Here is a 19,090-nt window from a genome sequence, read left to right as displayed (position 1 = left end):
ACTTTCCCCCCTGTTTACTAAGCCGCGCCAGTGCCTGCTGCGTGGCAATACCGACACAGCCCATTCAAAGTGAATGGGCTGTGTCGGCATTAGCATACTGCTAACCACTAGCACAGCTTAATAAACAGTGTGGTTTATGTCTTATTTTCTCTTTCTCTACTGTTATTTTTTATTTTGTAAACCGCTTAGCAACACTGACTGTGCAATTGGCAGTATATTCAGCCTTTGTAAATAAGAAAGCACATTATAAATCAGACTGGAAAGGAGGTAGTTGTGGTTTTCTTTCATGGCTGCTGAATGGCTATGCATGTCTGTCTATCATAGACTGGAGGCCCTCCCCAAGAATGGTTCTGCCTGAAACCTTGTAGGTGTGAGTGTTGCTGGGACGTCAACATGACTGCCAAATCTGAGCCAGAACCATGCATGGGGGGGGGGGGGGGGCAGGGAGCAGAGCCAAGAACAATACAAAAAGTGCCTCTTTTGTGTTCTGCTAGATGTGTACATTTCTCCCACTTGTTATTTTTTAATGGCCCACTACATTTTAAAAGATGTTAAACCTCCAGCTGTCTGAAAAATAGAAATTAAAAAAAAAAACCCAAGTGAAACAAAATTAGGGAAACAATAAAATATGAAGTAAACAGCTTGGCACCATCTTTCAGCAGGGGAGCATATACCATCACACGTTTTTCCATAGTTAAAACTGTCAAAATTATGTTTAATAAGTCATAGCAAAACATATATATTTTAAGTTATTAGCTTAAATGAAATTAATATCCTCCAGTGGCCTATCTGGCCAGAGTTAAGAGGATAGAAATGTCTCGATTTTTTAATGGGGCTGTCTCAAACAATTATTTGTTATGTGCTGTATTCTAGCAGTTGAATTGGTCCTGTCTAAAAAAAAAATGGATTATTTGCAAGTTCTGATACCCAGATATCTATAAAGTACTGGCAGTGTATTCTATAAACCGCATGGAAATTCAGGCTTATTCCTAAAGTACACCTAAATTTAGGTGGGTTAGTGCGGGAGCTCTCACCGCCATCTCAGTGGGTGGTGCTAAGGGCTCCCCACCGAAATGGCCATGCGGCAAGTGGTTTGCTTACCGCACAGCCATTTCTTTTTGAGAAAAAAGACAGCCTTTTGCCCGCTGTGGTAAATGGGGGCCTCAGCGCGCATCAGAAACACACACTGACACTAGCGCAGGCCCCCTTTTACCACAGCTTATGCCAACTTATGCCTGCCCTTGACATAGCCTAAACATGGGTGCACCTATGCCAACGTTGGCTAGTATTCTGTAATGAAATTTTGGTGTCAAGATGCCATTATAAAATTGGCAATAAGCGCATGGTATTGGGACACCTAGACTGAGGCAGCAAGTTATGGAATTGAAGAAAAAGTATCCCTAGAAAAAGGAGATGCAAATCTTTCTGGGCACTTCTTTCATAGGGAGAGTATGTTGCTTACTTCTCAGAGTATTAGTCCAAAGTAAGCAGGAAATAGTAGTCGCAAATTTTGCAACTATCCGCGTGCTATGAAACCTGCCCTATTTAGGAGTGTCAAACTTTTGAATGCTAAGATGGGTACTCATCTAGTCAAGCAGTAGCCTAGTGGTTAGTGCAGTAGACATTGATCCTGGAGAACTGGGCTCAATTCCCACTGCAGTTCCTTGTGACTCTGGCCAAGTCACTTAACCCTCCATTTCTCCAGGTACAAATAAAGACCCGTATATACTATGTAAACTGACTTGAATGAAGTTGCAAAAACCACAGAAAGGTGGTATATCAAGTTCCATTCTATTTCTCTTTACATCCTATATAATAATTCTCACCTCCAACGTTCTGAGGCTGCCTGGAACCGTGGCTTCCGGCCAGAGGTGCTCTATTTAATGGAGTGGAGTAGATAAAAGTGACATCATGAAAGAAGTGCCACTGATTGGCTGCGCCTCCGAGTCCAGCCCGACGCCCAGCAACAAACCGCAACCCAGCCAGCAGCAAACAGCGACCCAGGCAGGAGGAGGAGTAGGGAAACATGCTCCTACTCCTCCCCCTGCCTAGGAATCGCTGCACACTGCCTGCAAACCTCCCGAACCACCCACGCACACTAACCGCCCTCAATCGGAGAGGACGAAGAGGGAGGGCGGCGACACGGCGAGCGAGCGCCTGCGGTGAGTGTCGAATCTGCAGGAGGCAGGTGAGGGCTCAGGATGGGGGTCGGGGTCCACTGGCGACTCACAAGACGGAGGAAGCAAATAGTAGCGCTATAGAAATATCAAGTAGTAGTAGTAGTAGTAAATAGGAGCGTCTCCTACTACAGCACAGCCGTCATCCCCGTTCACTCAAAACAAAGGTTGCAAACCTATGAGATGCTGCAGCAAGTTCAATAGACAGGAGTGGAAGTCAGCAAAGCAAGTCTACGGTAAGCAATGAAGCCCATTAGTTAATCTCTGTTTCCACTCCCCTACGCAGCCGTCACTGCTATACACTGAAAAACAAGCAAAAACTTGCAGCTGCTTGACATTGTCGTTTTTAAAATATTGTTCCATCTGAATCTGAAACAAGTCTAAAGCTTTTTCAACTGGATAGACAGTGCCTTAAAACTTGGAGGACAAAAGGAGGGGGGAGACAAACACACCCTGCAATTCGGAGGGAGGGAGGGAGGAGGGAGGGAGGGGGGATCCTGCAACTGGGAGGAAGGGAGGGGGGACCCTGCAACTGGGGAGGGGGGAAAGGGGAAGGGGGAACCCCCTGCAAATGCGAGACAGACCCGGGGGGGGGGGGGGCGACGACCCTGCAACTGGGAGGGAGGGGGGGACCCTGGCACATACTCTCATTCTCACACACACACTCACACACAGACTCACTCTCTCGCACACAGTCACTCTCACACACACACTCTCTCTCAAACATACACACTCCGAGGAAAACCTTGCTAGCGCCCGTTTCCTTTAAAACAGAAACGGGCCTTTTTTACTAGTATATAATAATCCATCTGGAAAAAAAAACATCAAACTACATCAAGGACACTTGGTAACAGAGAAAATATTTTTTATGCTTTGTATTGAGTTAGATAAGCATTAGTTTGCTTGTCAGATACCTATAATCATTGCACCAAATATATAAGTATAAAAAAAAAACTGCAATCCATCATTATACACCTATCAACTATACCATCTTCAGCTTACAAGCTTCAGTTCAAAACACTTCTTCTGACTCATTGTGCTCTTTCTTCTGGTTTTCCAGTTTATTCATCTTCTGCTCTGATCCCTTCTCGGTCTTTTTGTACACTCGCAGCTTCAAATGCCAATTTGTTTGTGATTCCTTCTCTGTCTTGGCTCTGCCTTGACACCACTCGCAGGTATCACTTTCTCTCTGGATTGCTCTATCCTCAGATCTCTGCTTAATGTTTTCATTTCCCAAGTTGAAGATGGTCCTTAAGACCTGGCTCTTTTCTCTCCTGATACTTTCCACTTTTCAATTGCTTTTGTAATTCTCCCCTCTTGTTTACTGATTTTATTAACAGCATTAATATAATAGTCTACTTTATTGTTGAGGCTTAAATGATATAATCCACTAACAGTAGATATGAATAATACAGTTTTGTACTTGGGAGGAACGTACAGGGGCTCTTTTACTAAGCGGCAGTAAGCACTAATATATGTTTACCGCAGGGGCGTAGCTACGTGGGGCCACGGAGGCCTGGGCCCCCCAAATTTGGCCCTAGCCCCCACTGACCCTTTCGACCCCCCTTCCCACCGCCACCATCGGGTACCTGTGCTGGCGGGGGTCCTCAACCCCCACTAGCCGAAGTCCTCTTCAGCTGGTCTCCGGGCCGGCGCTTTACTGCAGCTGATGTGGAAGCCTAGGATTCTGTTTTTTTCTGTGTGAGTTGTCCTGACCCTAGAGGATCTGGATTTGAGCTTTCTACCTAAGAGCCTAAATTTGGCTTCCAGAATCTCTCTCCCACATTTTCCTATGTCATTGGTACCCACATGTACCAAGACAGCCGGCTCCTCCCCAGCACTATCTAAAATTCTATCTAGGTGACGCGTGAGGTCCGCCATCTTCGCACCAGGCAGGCAAGTCACCAGGCGATCCTCATGTCCACCATCCCCCCAGCTATCTATATACCTAATGATCGAATCACCAACTACAACAGCTGTCCTAACCTTTTCCACCCGGTCAGCACTTGGAGACATATCCTCGGTGCGAGAGGATAGTACATCCCCTGGTGGGCAGGTCCTGGCTACAGGAGTACTTCCTACTTCACCAGGGTGATGCTCTCCTTCTAGGAGACCTCTTTCCTCCATGGCAGCACAGGGGCTACCAGACTGGAGGTGGGACTTCTCTACAACATCCCTGTAGGTCTCCTCTATGAACCTCTCTGTCTCCCTCAGCTCCACCAAGTCTGCTACTCTAGCCTCAAGAGAATGGACACGTTCTCTGAGAGCTAGGAGCTCTTTGCATCGGGCACACACATATGACATCTCACCAACTGGGAGATAATTATACATGTGACACTCAATGTAAAAGACTGGATAGCACCCTCTCGCTGCTGGACTGCTGACTCCATCTTAGTGTTTTTGAGTTTTTCAATAATTTAAAACTTGCTGTAGTATTAAGAATATTAGCCTAATATAAAAGTGTCTTTTAGTTTATATAGTATATTGTATGATTTATTTAGTGTTTCCTTCTTAGATGGTAATGAAATGTATTTAAAACTCTGTAACAGCACTCCTTGCTTGTTACCCTAATTACAATAACTGACTATAAATGAAGAGTTGTCCTGGGGTGGGCAGGAAGACTAAACTAGATCCTGTAGTGCCTGCTAGATTCTTTTAATGCTGTGGTACAGAGTTTTTAAAACTAAGTGGAAAAGACTATGGAGATTAGTTGATAAAATTTGCTTTTTATATTTTTATTTTGCCTAACTCTACCCTACAATTCCTCCTTTAAACCCCAATCTTGTTCCCAAAGCACAAAGCAAAATAGCGTTCACTTAACAGAGAAATGTCCTCTTCTCTCGGAACTTTTCAGAAAGTGTGGTTTAAAATATTTGCTTCCCACTTATATAACTTCCTTTCCCCAGGCAGCATGCCAAAGGCTGAAGGGTCATCTATACTGAGACTAGTGTTGGGGGGGTAGGGGGCAGGAAGTAAGTACAATTGGGGATTGCTGTAGTAGAGGCAGTCATGTTCTGTCTCTCCCCAGACTCAAGCATATCGCCTCCAGGGTACTCCTCAGCATCAGCAGTTCCATCACACAGCAGAATCAAACTTAAACCTATCCTGCAGGTTTCCTATGAGGAAAGGCTGAAGCATCTACGGCTCTTCAGCTTGGAGAAAAGACGGCTGAGGGGAAATATGATAGAGGTCTATAAAATAATGAGTGTAATGGGTAGACTTGAATCGTTTGTTTACTTTTTCCTGTACTGCATTACTTCTGCAAAAGCATTTATTTACTCTTTCCAAAACTACTAGGACTAGGGGGCATGCAATGAAACTACAACGTAGTAAATTTAATACGAATTGGAGAAATTTTTTCTTCACTCAATGTGTAATTAAACTCTGAAATTCGTTGCCAGAGAATGTGGTAAAGGCGGTTAGCATAGCAGGGTTTATAAAAGGTCTGGACGGCTTCCTAAAGGAAAAGTCCATAGACCATTATTAAATTGACTTGGGGAAAATCCACTGCTATTTCTGGGATAAGTAGTATAACATTTATTGAACTTTTTCCAGATCTTGCCAGATATTTGTGACCTGGATTGGCCACTGTTGGAAACAGGATGCTGGGCTTGATGGACTTTTGGTCTGTCTCAGTGTGGCAATACTTATGTACTTATGTAGATGTCACAGGACAGATCCAAAAATTAATTGTATTGAAAAAGAAATTCCCTAAGAATTTATGCATATACATGAGTAGATATAGTCCTATTAATATTAATGGAGACTCATGAGTGATTGATATGAATAAAACCAGTGTGGTTAAGCTTTCACTTTTATTGTGGTGCTTCTGTCTTTAAGTAACTTCCACGAGCACAGAGTATGTTAAAAGGCCCATTCTGTGAATGGGTGATACGGGGCCTGGGGAGCTGTCAGAATCTCAAACGACTGCAATACTTCTGCAAAAGCGTTTATCCATGCTCCTGTTTGCTCCATTTCATTTCAGTTGACTTTGGAGAAGGCTGCCATCAAATGACGCAAACTATAAAACAAAATGATTTCTATAATCCCTTCTGCATAGGATATGGGGGATTTTTGTTTTCTGTTTCTGAGTTTCTTTGGCAGTTCTGTGGTCTGGCAGGGGGGGACCTCAGCATGACCTCTGGCTTGACAAACTGGCCCAAATTCAGTGATGGAATTCACAGAGCAAATGTGAAATTCATGAGCTCATCTTGTGAAAAAAGTAATTTATCACAGCTTTACTTTTTCATCAAGTCCAGGGGGTAAGGAACAAAAGAAGCCAATGAGGAACTTTATCGGTTAAACTGTCAAGCATTTGAGATGGTTTAAGGTCAACCTATGCCAAGCAACCTTTGCTAATGAGTAATAAACCAGGGACAAATACCAGCTTAGACTTTGGCTCCTTGTGTTGATTTGGGTTCTGAGTACAGCTGGAGAGGTAACATAGCTAAATACTATTTGGGAGATGGTAAACAGAGGCTGCAAAATGATTCCAGTGAAATTAAATAAGAGGGGACATGCCAGGACATCATAGAGAGTAAGACAGAATCATAAGAATGTGAGATAAGCCATGCTGAGTCAGACCAATATCTATCGAGCACATCATCCTGTCTCAGACAGTGGCCAATCCAGGTCATAAGTATCCAGCAGGGACCAAAAAGTAGGTGTGTTTCCCATAGTTCATTTCCAGGGGTGAGCAATGGCTTTCCCAAGTCATCCACTGTCTTATGGCACAGTTAAGTCTAACTGAGATGGCTTTAACTTATTGCCTTAGTAGCCTCTGGTATCGTGTGTGGGGCATCAGGAGTAGAGTTGTCAGTAGCATTCATTCAACATATTTTCCAAGGCACTGTCTTTCAGGCAGTTGCAAATTATCTGTTGGCTATGTTGGATGATCTCTTGTGTTTGTAAGAAAACTCCCTAGCCTACCATACTAAAAACAAATTCTGGAGTCATAGGCACCAACATTTCAAAATGATTGGGGGTGCTTAACACAACAATTACCTTTCCCTAGACACAGTGAAGGAGCTTGCTCAATATTTGGAGTGCTGAGCACCCACAGAGCCTGGAAGTTATACCTGGAGCTAAATTAGTGATTTCTGGTATTATACTTTCAGGGGTATAGCCAAACACCCAATTTTGAGTGGGCCTGAGCCCAATGTGGGTGGGCACAACCCCAAAACCACTGCCCCTTCTCCCCCCCAGGTGATGGGGGGGTCACTTAACTCCACACCCCAACCTCCTCGGTATTTTTAAACCTTTTAGGTTTTCGCTGAGCATCAACTCATTCCCCTTGCTTGCGCCAGCTCCGAGCCTCTCCTCTGACATAACTTCCTGGTCCTGCAAACAGGAAGTTGTGACAGAGGGAAGGCTTGGGCCAGCTCCAGCAGGGGGAATGTGTTGCTGTTCGCTGCTGACGAAGACGTAAAGGATTTAAAGGTACCTAGGGGGGTCCAGGGGAGTGGCGTTAAGTGACACCCCCAGATCTAATGGAGGGAGAGATGCCAAGAGTCTTCAGCTGGCAGGACTTGGGGAACCCTGCCAGCCACATTGATGCTGTGCAGCTGGTGGGTGGATTTGAGTCCAAAATGGGTGAGCCTGTGCCCACCTGTGGCTACGCCATTGCTGTAGATGAGAATGTTTAAGTGGAGTCTGTAATATCAGCTTGTGTAGTCCACACATGCATTTCCCATGTTCTTTCCACCATGTTCAGTGAGCCTTTTCTAAACTACCCAAGGAAACCGTTCACATCCCAACCTGGACAACCCATTTCCTCCCTAGATACCCTAAATATAATTGGGATTCAAATGTATGTACTTAATGTGTGTTAATATAACTTGTTACATATTGAGTGATTTGCTGGTATTAAGTTCAATTTGTTATTTTATTTGTAGAAGTTTCTGAGTGAACTGAAAGCCGAAGCTCCAGTGATCTGTAGATTGTAGAGGAGGAAACCTTTTTTTTTTACCTCCTTTTGGGGGTCCTGAGGGGTGAGAAGATGATTTCTCTTCAAGGCCCTAATTCACTGAACATTCACTTGCCACTTCCAGTGTCTCTCACCCATTAGAATGCTGTCCTATTGTGCTGCTAAGACAACCACCTCCAGTTATAGTCATGTGAATAACGTTTCTTATTAATAATTTGCTACAAACAGAAATGTTTTCCACATTTATGGGAAAAATAGCCCTTACACCAATTCCTCAGTCATCTTCTCTGGATCTCTCTCAAACCGCCAGTTACAGACCGATCACCAACATTCCATTTTTCGTGAAATTAGCTGAATCACTAGTGGCTAAACAACTAGTAAATGTCATTGAGAAGCATTCTATTTTACAACCGACTTACTAAATCTGCATAGCACAGAAACTCTCTTGATTACCTCAGGGGCCCTTTTACTAAAGGGTTGCCATGTGATAACGGGCTTGCTGCATGGCAAATTGGAATTACCACAGGCCTAATGTTGCCTCCGGCAGTAGTTCTGCCCCCAGCATTCGTCACTTTCAGCACTACTGGAAACTCCAGAAAAATATTAGCGCAGGGGGTTACCCAGTGGTAATCGGGGAGCACTGTACGCTGCACGGTTACCACCACCACCTCAATGGGTCGCAGTAAGTGCTCTCCCCAAAATGGCCACACGGTAAATGCAATATTAAGCAAGCTCCTTCATTGTATCCATGGAGGGTTAATTTCTGTTGTGTTTGGAGCCCCCAATCACTTTCAAATATTGGCACCTATACAAATTACAAATATTCTACATAAATGAATTTGATAGAAGTATGAAAATAACAGGCTTCTGGACTTTAACGGCAGCTTCACCCCAGTCTGTACAAATACATTTTACACATGTGCTGACAATTTCTCCACTAGACACAAGTCAGTTTTGTAGATTAGTTTTCCAGTTTTAATCAAAGTTGTTAAGTTTGCTAGAGTCACCAGCTTATTAAGGACGGCTACGTTTGGAACACGGGATGATACTCTAAAGATGTCAGATTGTGTCATAGCAGCAGAACCCATTAGAAATGAAATGTTCTTAGCTGGGCATTTTATTTGCACACTCTAGGAGAGTGGACATTAAAAGGCTTTGCTAATGCTTCATGGATTGCTAATTTCCTCTCTGACCTCTTTTTGTCCAGAAGTGACCTCAGTCAGAATTTCTATGCAATGAATGCCAAAGCCTGACATAGGCCTAGGTTAGGGGTGACAATGAGTCCTCTGTAGGTTTTAATCAGGCTCCAATTGCATTTTAACAAGAGGGGAGAATTTATGTGGCTCTCTAAAGCCCTGGGTGGCACAATAAGGGAGGCCCAAGGGTCTTACACTAAGGCAGAGGCGGCTCACAGACAGCTGAGAGATTCATCAGTCCTAGTTCAATATAAAAGGGCTTTTTTACATATTGGGGTGGGGGGAGGGGAGAAACCTTCTGAATGTTCCACAGGTTCTATTAGAGAACACAATTGGTCAAAGCAGATGGATATCGCAGGCACACTGCGTATTCAGAACAGGCTGCGGTTTTCTTTCTCCGAGTCTTTTTATTATTAATATATTATGCTTTTTTGTTAAGTCTAATTTGTTTTGTTAACGTTTTCTTCCCCCTGCAGACTGTGACTCATACTGCAAGGCCTCCAAAGGGAAACTTAAGATTAACATGAAAAAATACTGCAGGAAGGATTATGGTGAGTAGTCAGTTTCCATTAAAAAAATTAAAGCAAACACTAATTGTACTTAACCTGGGCCTTCAACTTTCTTTCCTGAGATCAATCTTTTAATAAGACCCTATAAAAGGCCGATGCCAAGCACGAACCGTGGCTTTTAACTGCAAAATAACGCATAACGTGTTATAAAAACTTGACATTTTTTGGTTGCAAAAGACTTGTCTCTGCTACTAAGGGAATGTGTTGTACGATCAAGATAAGTTGAATATTTCCTGTCAAGGCAACGTCTTGAGTCTACCCGTCTTTTTTGCTTCTACAACAATTTTGCAAGTGGCCTGACAACAAAATACATTATTGTTACACTTGTGTGAGAAATGTTCACTTGTCCTGACACCTCTTTGGCAATTTATAGATTTTATATATCATTTTCTTTACGGCTACCCCACTACTAGCTGGTGGTTCTCCCAAACTAACACAGCTGCCACATATGTTGAGCTACAGGGAGGTAGCTCAGTTAGCCACCAGATTAATGGATGTAGCCATCTTGCAGAACTTGGGAGGGGGGGGGGGGGGGGGAGGTCATTCTATACCTTTCCATCACAGTTTCTAAACATTGGATTTGTCAGTATTCATTTCTTCCTCAGGATATATATTTTTGCATTTTTATGTAAGACAAGCAATAAAAGCAACACTGGGCCTTCATGACTGAGACAACAGGAGTATTTTATTAACAAGTGACCCGACACGGGCCGTGTTTTGGCGTAAAGCAACGCCTGCCTCAGGGGTCAGGGTCTAGATGTAATTAGTATAAAAGATGTGTTTCCAATATCTCCAATAGTAGACGGAGAAAAGCTTCTTCTTTTTTTTTCTAAAGCGAAGGCTAATACAGGAGTTTTTCAATCTACATCGCGGCTGTCTATTTCGACAGGCGAGCTTGTTGCAAAGATTTTCTCCGTCTACTGTTGGAGATATTGGAAACACATCTTTTATACTAATTACATCTAGACCCCGACCCCTGAGGCAGGCGTTGCTTTACGCCGAAACACGGCCCGTGTCGGGTCACTTCTTAATAAAATACTCCTGTTGTCTCAGTCTTGAAGGCCCAGTGTTGCTTTTATCGCTTGAGTACTTTTTATGTATGCTGATTACCCTCTCTGCGCGGTATGTAAGACAAGCAAAATGTTTTTACTATATCAAGCTGGAATTGTTCAGCACTAGGGTTGCTCTTGTTGGAAGCCTTTCTATAGAAGCCTCTGAATTTTTAAAATCTTTTGATTCATATGAACACATTTTCAGGAAGGATTGGGTGCATCACCTGTATTCAAATCCTTACCTTTTGACTGGGTGAGAATGTTCACTTATAAAAAAGATGTATTAGAATGTCTAGTTCCCTGTCTTTAGGTACAATGCCTAATATATATAACCCTGACAAGCCCTTGTTTCTTGTGTTTACCCTTATAAAAATACAATTGGAATATTGTCTCTCCAACCTTAGTGTGAAATGGCACACGTCCTGATACCCACACTAAAATGTGGGCAGAATTAGGTAAGAGGGAGGGACAGCACATGCAAGGATTTAATTATGAAATCCAGATGCACACTCTAATGCTCAACCTTTGCATGTGCTTCAAAGAAAGTACAAAGCAGAGAGATACAACATCTGCTTTCCATCGCGGGGATGACCAAAGTTCCCAGGGGCATGTCAGAGGCGTAGCGAAGGCGGGACTTGGGCGTGCCTAACACATGGGCGTCCTCGACCCATCATGGAAAATAAAAAAGGACATCCCTGACAAGCATTTGGACGACTTTACCTGGTCCTTTTTTGTTCACAACCAAGCCTTGAAAAGGTGCCTGAACTAACCAGATGACCACCGGAGAGAATCGGGGATGACCTCCCCTTACTTCCCCAGTGGTCACCAACCCCCTCCCACCCTCAAAAAATATCTTTAAAAATATTTTTTTGCCAGCCTCAAATGTCATACCCAGCTCCATCACAGCACTATGCAGGTCCCTGGAGCAGTTTTTAGTGGGTACTGCAGTGCACTTCAGGCAGGTGGACCCAGGCCCATCCCCCCCTACCTGTTACACTTTTGGTGGTAAATGGGAGCCCTCCAAAACCCACCACAAACCCACTGTACCCACATCCAGGTGCCCCCCTTCACCCATAAGGGCTAGGGTAGTGGTGTACAGTTGGGGGTAGTGGGTTTTGGAGGGTCAGCACACAAAGTAAGGGAACTATGTACCAGGGAGCAATTTATGAAGTCCACTGCAGTGCCCCCTAGGTGCCCTGGCATGTGAGGGGGACCAGTGCACTACAAATGCTGGCTCCTCCCACAACCAAATGCCTTGGATTTGGCCGCCATTAGTTTCCATTATCGGTGAAAACCAATGGCGGCCATCTCTAACACCAGCGATCTCTAAGGGCGGGCCAAATGTTGAGATTTGGCCGGCCCCGACCGTATTATCGAAACGAAAGATGGCCGGCCATCTTGTTTCGATAATACAGTCGGGTACGCCACTTAACAGGGCCGTCATTGGAGATGGCTGCCCCCGTTCGATTATGCCCCTCATTGGTTCACTATGAATGAAAGAGCTACATTTAAGTTGTTAATTTTGATTTTTAAGGTTCTGCACTATCAGAAACCTAGGGGCTTACTGGAGGAATGCAAATCTTATGTGCTTAGTCAGTCTCTGAAGTCTGCAGGGAAATTTGTTGGAAGTCACAGGTTTAGAAAATATAAAAAAGGCAGGACAGCAATCTAAGGTCTTTAAGGTGATTAGACCAGAATTCTGGAACAAATGGCCACTGACCTAAGAAAGGAATCTAGTTTTAGGGCAGTGGCGTTCCGAGGGGCGCATCACCGATGCGCCCCGCCCCCCCCCCCTCCGTGCAGCGCGACCCCCCCCCCCCGGCGAAGGGACACCGGCGAAAGAACCCCCGGGTGCACGCCGCTGGGGGGGGTGCCGCGCGCCGGTCAGCGTCGTTGGTTTCCATGCTCCCTCTGCCCCGGAACAGGAAGTAACCTGTTCCGGGGCAGAGGAAGCATGGAAATCAACGACGCTGACCGGCGTGGCACCCCCCTAGCGGCGTACACCCGGGGCAGACCGGCCCCACCGCCCCCCCCCCCCCTTGGTACGTCACTGTTTTAGGGTATTTAGAAAACAATTTAAAATGCTATTTATTCCCCCTAGTTAGGATGACTCTTTTGATTATGTTTTGATCTGTAGTATTTGGTTCTGTTCATTATTATTTTCTTCCTGCTTTTATTGTCTCTTTACAATATGTAAACCATTTTTAATGGTATTTTTAACCAGGAAATTGTATATAAATTTAAATAAATAAATGGTACCTTAAATCCCAGTCTGTTTCAGACTAGGAAAAAGACACTTGCAAGTCCCTTCTTACATTCAAGTGGAGCAGTGTAAATGATTGAGTTCCATAAATTACCCACTGAGTTTGCCAGCAATCCATTCATCCCTGACTGCCGACATGAGATGAGGTATCTGATATTCTGATCTATGTCAGGTTTAGCAGGATTCATTTATTTCATAACTGGGAGCAATTTGTGTGCTCTTGTCCCAGACTACAATGCTGAACAGTTTGGACATTATAATGGGCAACAGATTTGGTAGTCAGCTTTTCATGTCTGTTTTGTGTGTTCAGGAAATCTGTAGACTTGAAAAGAGGAATGTTTTCTGCATGGATAGGTGGGGGTGGGGCAGATAGAGCTCTCCGCAGCTCAAATAGTCATGAGAGATCACTGCTTGTCTGCATGGCATATGAAGAGTTTTATTGTCACACTTGATCCCCATTTTCTAACACTTCCCATCATGGTTGTGTTGAAGAAATTATTCTCTAATACTTAGTATGTGATATCTTAGTTATTAGTTCTCAGTTTGTTCTTGAGTTCTCAGAGTTTCTGTTTTGCTTTCATGTTGTATACAGGGGTAGTAGATTTAGCCTTCTATCCAACTCTAGTCAATGGAGAAAATGAGCTGACCACTCCAGCTAGGGTGGGAGGGGCACAGGTCCCCTTCAAAATCATGAGTTATGACAGGCTTGGAGGGGCCCCTTTCAATGAATCAACTGTCTAGATTTTGCAGGTCCACTATTTCCAGTTAAGTTGGCTACCTTCCTGAGGGCAGCTACTTACTCTGTCTATTGGTTGCACATGGCACAGTGTCCAGAAAAAAATGGGACCCCCCCCCCCCCCAACCTTTTTCCAAATAACCCCAAAACGTCCTAATGCAGCAGAAACTTCTGCTTGAAATTCAAGACATTTCTGAGTACATAATTTTTCAACAGGATGGAGTTCCAGTGCATCAGGAGCTTGCAAAACAGTTGAGTTCTTAATTATGAAACCCCAGAATTCATTGAGCCATCAAAGATTTCATGAATTTCCTAAGTGGGGTTGGAGCAGTTTGAGTTCCTGGACTCAGTTCTGGTATGCTAGTGTAAGCTTCTGGTTGCCCATTTGTAGGGTTTTGTAATACTTCACACAGTGTTTAGCTGTGAAGGAAATTTATTGCTGACACTAATGTAACACCAGAAATTGAAGATACTTTTGTATGTTTCTTGAGTTGTAAAGTGAGACATCATAGTTTTATTGACTGGTTTGGGAATGCTCCATGTGAATGAATAATTATACTCTATCAGACTGGATATTCAAAAGCTGATGCATAATTAGTCTATTCATGTTTATGTTTTTAATAAAATACATAGGAATGAATTCAGCCTATTATAAAATATTATTCAAGTGGTTGATATTCAAAACGATTTAACCATTCAGAAATGGCTCCTGGCTAGTTAAATCACTTGTGCAGGGCTATCTGCTGATATTCAAGGGCACTTAACCAGCTAGTACTGTTGAATATTACCACAGACCACTGAGTTGAAAGCTGACTATTTTGTGGGTGGTCCTAGGGCAGAGTTGGCACTTATGCGGTTAGGTTCTGATATTCCCCTAAGTTAAGCAAACAAATCAGACCACATAAAACTCAGATAAAACTATCTTTATACAATGTCGCTTAGGCAGTTAAGTGCCGAATATTGCACTCAATCGCATATGAGACAGCCAGTCACATACTCTTGAGTATTCAATGCTGGTGCCTGGACATGGCTCAGCATTGAATATCCAGGAATAACACCGGCAGCAGCTTAAAAAATGCTGACCGCCACAGCTCAATATTTACCCCCATAGATTTGTGTATCAAAACATTATCCAGATGGTGGCAATATTCAGCTGTTATCTAGATTTATTTAGTTGAGGCCTGCAAATACCATACCTAAACTAAACAGATAGCATGGTGGCCATTCCAGCACTCTCTGTATATTCTGTGCTACTACCTATACAGATATTGGCAATGAATAAATGAATTAAGTTAAATGATGGTGCCAGAGACTCTTACACTGTTGACTACGCTGGCTGAAAATTTACCCCATCTGCATGGCTCACAAAAGGAAAGTTGGATCAGGGTGCCACAATCCCTCAAACCAACCCTAGCACCTTAGAACCATGAAAACACATTGAATATTTGATTGAAATCCCTGAGTCTATTCCACCCTCTTTCACAGAGAGGGTGATGGATGCTTGGAATGCTGTGACAGAATTCAAAAATTAAACACAAAGATTCCCTCTATAGCATGAAGATGGATTACAAGTATAGAGCATTTTCACTCACAATAAATCTTAAAATAACTTTACCACTTAAAGAACAAAAAAAATTAAAAAGCGGCATGAAGAGGGATTGATTTTACCAGGCATCAATTACAACCCTAATTCACACTGTGTCACAGGTACGACCTTGGCCGCTTTTCTGGGAAGACCAGAAGGACTGCACTAGTTTTAATCTGCTGTCATTTTACTATGTTATCAGCAAGGTTGTCAGTCTTCCTGAAGCCCTTCTAATGAGTCTTGTTTCTACACTTTTGACTTGTATTTAACCTTGGATCAACCATTTTTTTTGGCAATTTGCTGAATGCACACTGCTTATAGTTAGATAGTATTGCAATTATAGAGCAATCACGGTCAAATGGAATACAGAGAAATTGCAGTAAAAACAGGATGGCAAGTTAGTGAAAGTACAAGAAATAGTAAGCAGTGTGAAGTAGACCATGAACTGAAGAGGCAAGGACAGTATTGTTAAAGTCTTAAACAAATTTTATTGGTCGGAGACTTGACACAGTACTGTTTCGGCCACAGGCTGAACTGCTTCAGGAGTCTTCTCAAAGTGATCTCATATATAAGAATTGATGAGGTAGCCTGGTCTTTAAAAAGACCTGCATAAGGTGTAAACCAAGGCATCAAGTGTGTACGTCTCACAAAGAAATGGCAGAATGCGTTACAGTAGTGTTGAGTCTCTGACCAATAAAATTTAAGACTTTAACATCACTGTCCTTGCCTCTTAAAGTCATGGTCTAAATAACAACCAAGAAATATCCACTGAATCAAATGCGGAGGAAACATTTAGAGATATAAAGCAGAAACATTGATTCCTAGTCACACCCCGTCTCTACACATCTATTATAGACAACAATAAAGTTTCTACCCCATGGGATCTACGAAACCCATATTGAACATGGCCAAATAACCATTCTGCTCCACAAATTCCTCTAGCTGATACAATACCACGTTTTCCACTACCTTCCCTACAAAAGGAATAACTGAAATAGGTCTTTAATTAGCCATAATAGAGGGATCCAACTTCTCCTGTTTCAACAAAGGCCTCACAGTAGCCTGTTTACAAATCATAGGTAGACAACCTTACCTTCTACCATCTTCCCACTGTCTACTATTTCTTATGCACTTTCCGTGGGAATTCGGCACTCTTCTGCCTAGGTAGAGTTTCGAAAAGATTGAAGGACAAGCTGTGCTTTGGTGGTGTTTGATTTACATTTAGAGAGGGCAGAAAGTGGATGACAGAAAGATGAAGATTTCAGTAGAGTGGAAGCATACATATACCTACAAAAGGTCCAAATGGTAAAACATACCCACCATGCTCAAAGGAGAAAAAAAAACTAAAAGGAAGATGTAGCCAGCAAGTCACTAGAGGGCCTCGTAGCAGAAAACAGAAGTCTAAAGTTAGGAAGGGTGTGGGTGGGTGTGAAGCCAAAGATTTTGGATTCTGTACAAGCTTGGTTGGGAAACCAGTGAAGAATCAAGAGTGTTGATAGATTTAGAGATACAGCTGCATCATGCACTAAAGCGAGAAGGTGGGGATATGCAGATGGAGCACATTTTGCAATTCTTTTTCTTTGAAGTTCGGAAGAATTATTAGGCACAGTCCTATCAAAAACTGACCTTCCTCTTTTCTTTCATTTTGACCTCTGAGAACTTCTCTGTAGGCTGAAGATGGGTCAGACTTTCTCATTTGTTAGGAAAAAAAAAATCAGTGAACTCTGTACATATGGCAGTGTGGGAAGTTAGATGAGGAAAGCTCCTCAAAGGTCTTGAGACCTGGGGTCCAATGGAATCTTGCACAGATGTACTGTATATCAATCCAAGTTAATTTACCCTGCCACGAGCAGTGAACGAATCCCTGGAAAATCCAGTGCTATATGAAAGTTTGCTTAACCTTTCCTGCCACTCTCATTCATTGTATTCAGGCTTTTAAACCATCTTTTCAGCCTTTGCTCCTAGTAGTGAAGATGATGAGAAAACACTGCAAGCTGTTAAAAGCTTCTGCAAACGGGCTGTACAAATAGAAAAGGGAGATTTATAAAGGAAAAAGCTGCTTTTCAATCAGTTTGATGGTTTCTAAAAACAAACTTTGGGGGGTGAGAGCATCATCTGGCAAGGTTTTGGGAAGACTCTTGGGGCTCTGAGAAATGTTTCAACCTTTGCAAATAACATTTGCACAACACATGTAGCTTTTAAGATTATTTTCCTCTTTTTCAGTCAGATTCTATTTTATAGCTTAGAACAAAGGACAACAGCCAATTTGGATGCCTCTCTGTTAGTTGAATATGAGATGTGCCATACTGGGTCAGACCAATGGTCCATTGAGCCTGGCATCCTATCCAAGTTACTTGGAAGGGCTTAGCAAATCCCAATAGGAAAATCATTTCCATATTGCTCAGAAGAAATAGAGATACCTAGAGGGGCATTTTTGATATGATGTCTACATCCGATTTTGGACTTTTTGCAAACATGGCCATTTTCAAACCTGAAAACGTCCTACTTTTTGTTTCAAAAATAGATGATTTTGTACTGAGTACGTCTATCTTTTAGGACAATTAAAAAAAACAAAACATGTCCAAGGGAAAAACGTACAAAAGCAAGACATTGGGATGTATGGGAGACCAGCATTCTTAGTAGACTGGCCACACGGACATCCCAACAGAGCAGTGGGGCACCCTAGGGAGCATTGCAGTGGATTTCACATAAAAGGTCCCAGGTACACATCTCACCATTACCCCCTTATATTGGATGATGAGCCCTCCAAAACCCACCAAAAACTACTATACTCAATAGTAAACCACTACAATAGCCCTTATACTGCATGTGTGACCTATATGAAGGTACAGTAGGTTTTTGGTGGGGTTTGGAGGTCTATCCCTTTTCACCACAAGTGTACCAGTTAAGAGTGGGATATGGGCCTGGGTCTCCTTCTCTATAGTCCACTGCACTGACCACTAGGCTACTCCAGGGACCTGCTTGCTGCTCTAATAGGACTAGCCATAACATCCAGGCCAAAGTATCAGCCTGCCTCTCTGACATTGCTGCCTGGATATCTCACCGCCATCTGAAATTAAACATGACCAAGACTGAGCTTCTTATCTTTCCCCCTAAACCAACTTCTCCTCTTCCCCCATTTTCTATGTCTGTGGATAACACTCTCATCTTCCCTGTCTCATTAGCTTGTAACCTTGGGGACATTTTTGACTCCTCTCTCTCCTTCTCTGCACATATTCAACAGACTGCTAAAACCTGTCATTTCTTCCTCTATAATATCACCAAAATTCATCCTTTCCTTTCTAAGCACACTTCCAGAACCCTTATCCACACGCTTATCACCTCTCACTTAGACTATTGCAACTTGCTTCTCACAGGTCTCCCACTAAGCCATCTCTCTCTCTCCTTCAATCTGTTCAAAATTCTGCTCCATGACATATTCTGTCAGTGTCGCTATGCTCAAATTAGCCCTCTCCTCAAGTCACTTCATTGGCTCTCTATCCGTTTGCGCATACAGTTCAAACTCCTCTTATTGACCTATAAGTGCATTCACTCTGCAGCTCCTCAGTACCTCTCCACTTTTATC

General features: G+C 43.1%; 1 protein-coding gene across 1 annotated transcript in view; it reads left to right on the top strand.

The window, feature by feature from the left end:
• Nucleotides 1-19,090, top strand: part of NTN1 (netrin 1) — a 334,581-nt gene that overhangs the window by 305,479 nt on the left and 10,012 nt on the right. Inside the window, exon 6 of the mRNA XM_030208106.1 lies at nt 9,776-9,850. Within this exon, the coding sequence (XP_030063966.1) occupies nt 9,776-9,850 (75 nt within the window). The remainder of the gene's footprint in view (nt 1-9,775; nt 9,851-19,090) is intronic.

This window comes from Microcaecilia unicolor, chromosome 6, assembly GCF_901765095.1.
Source record: "Microcaecilia unicolor chromosome 6, aMicUni1.1, whole genome shotgun sequence".
Classification (NCBI taxonomy): Eukaryota; Metazoa; Chordata; class Amphibia; order Gymnophiona; family Siphonopidae; genus Microcaecilia; species Microcaecilia unicolor.
The sequence above is the reverse complement of the archived record's forward strand: the minus strand, read 5'-3'. Positions and strand labels throughout refer to the sequence as shown.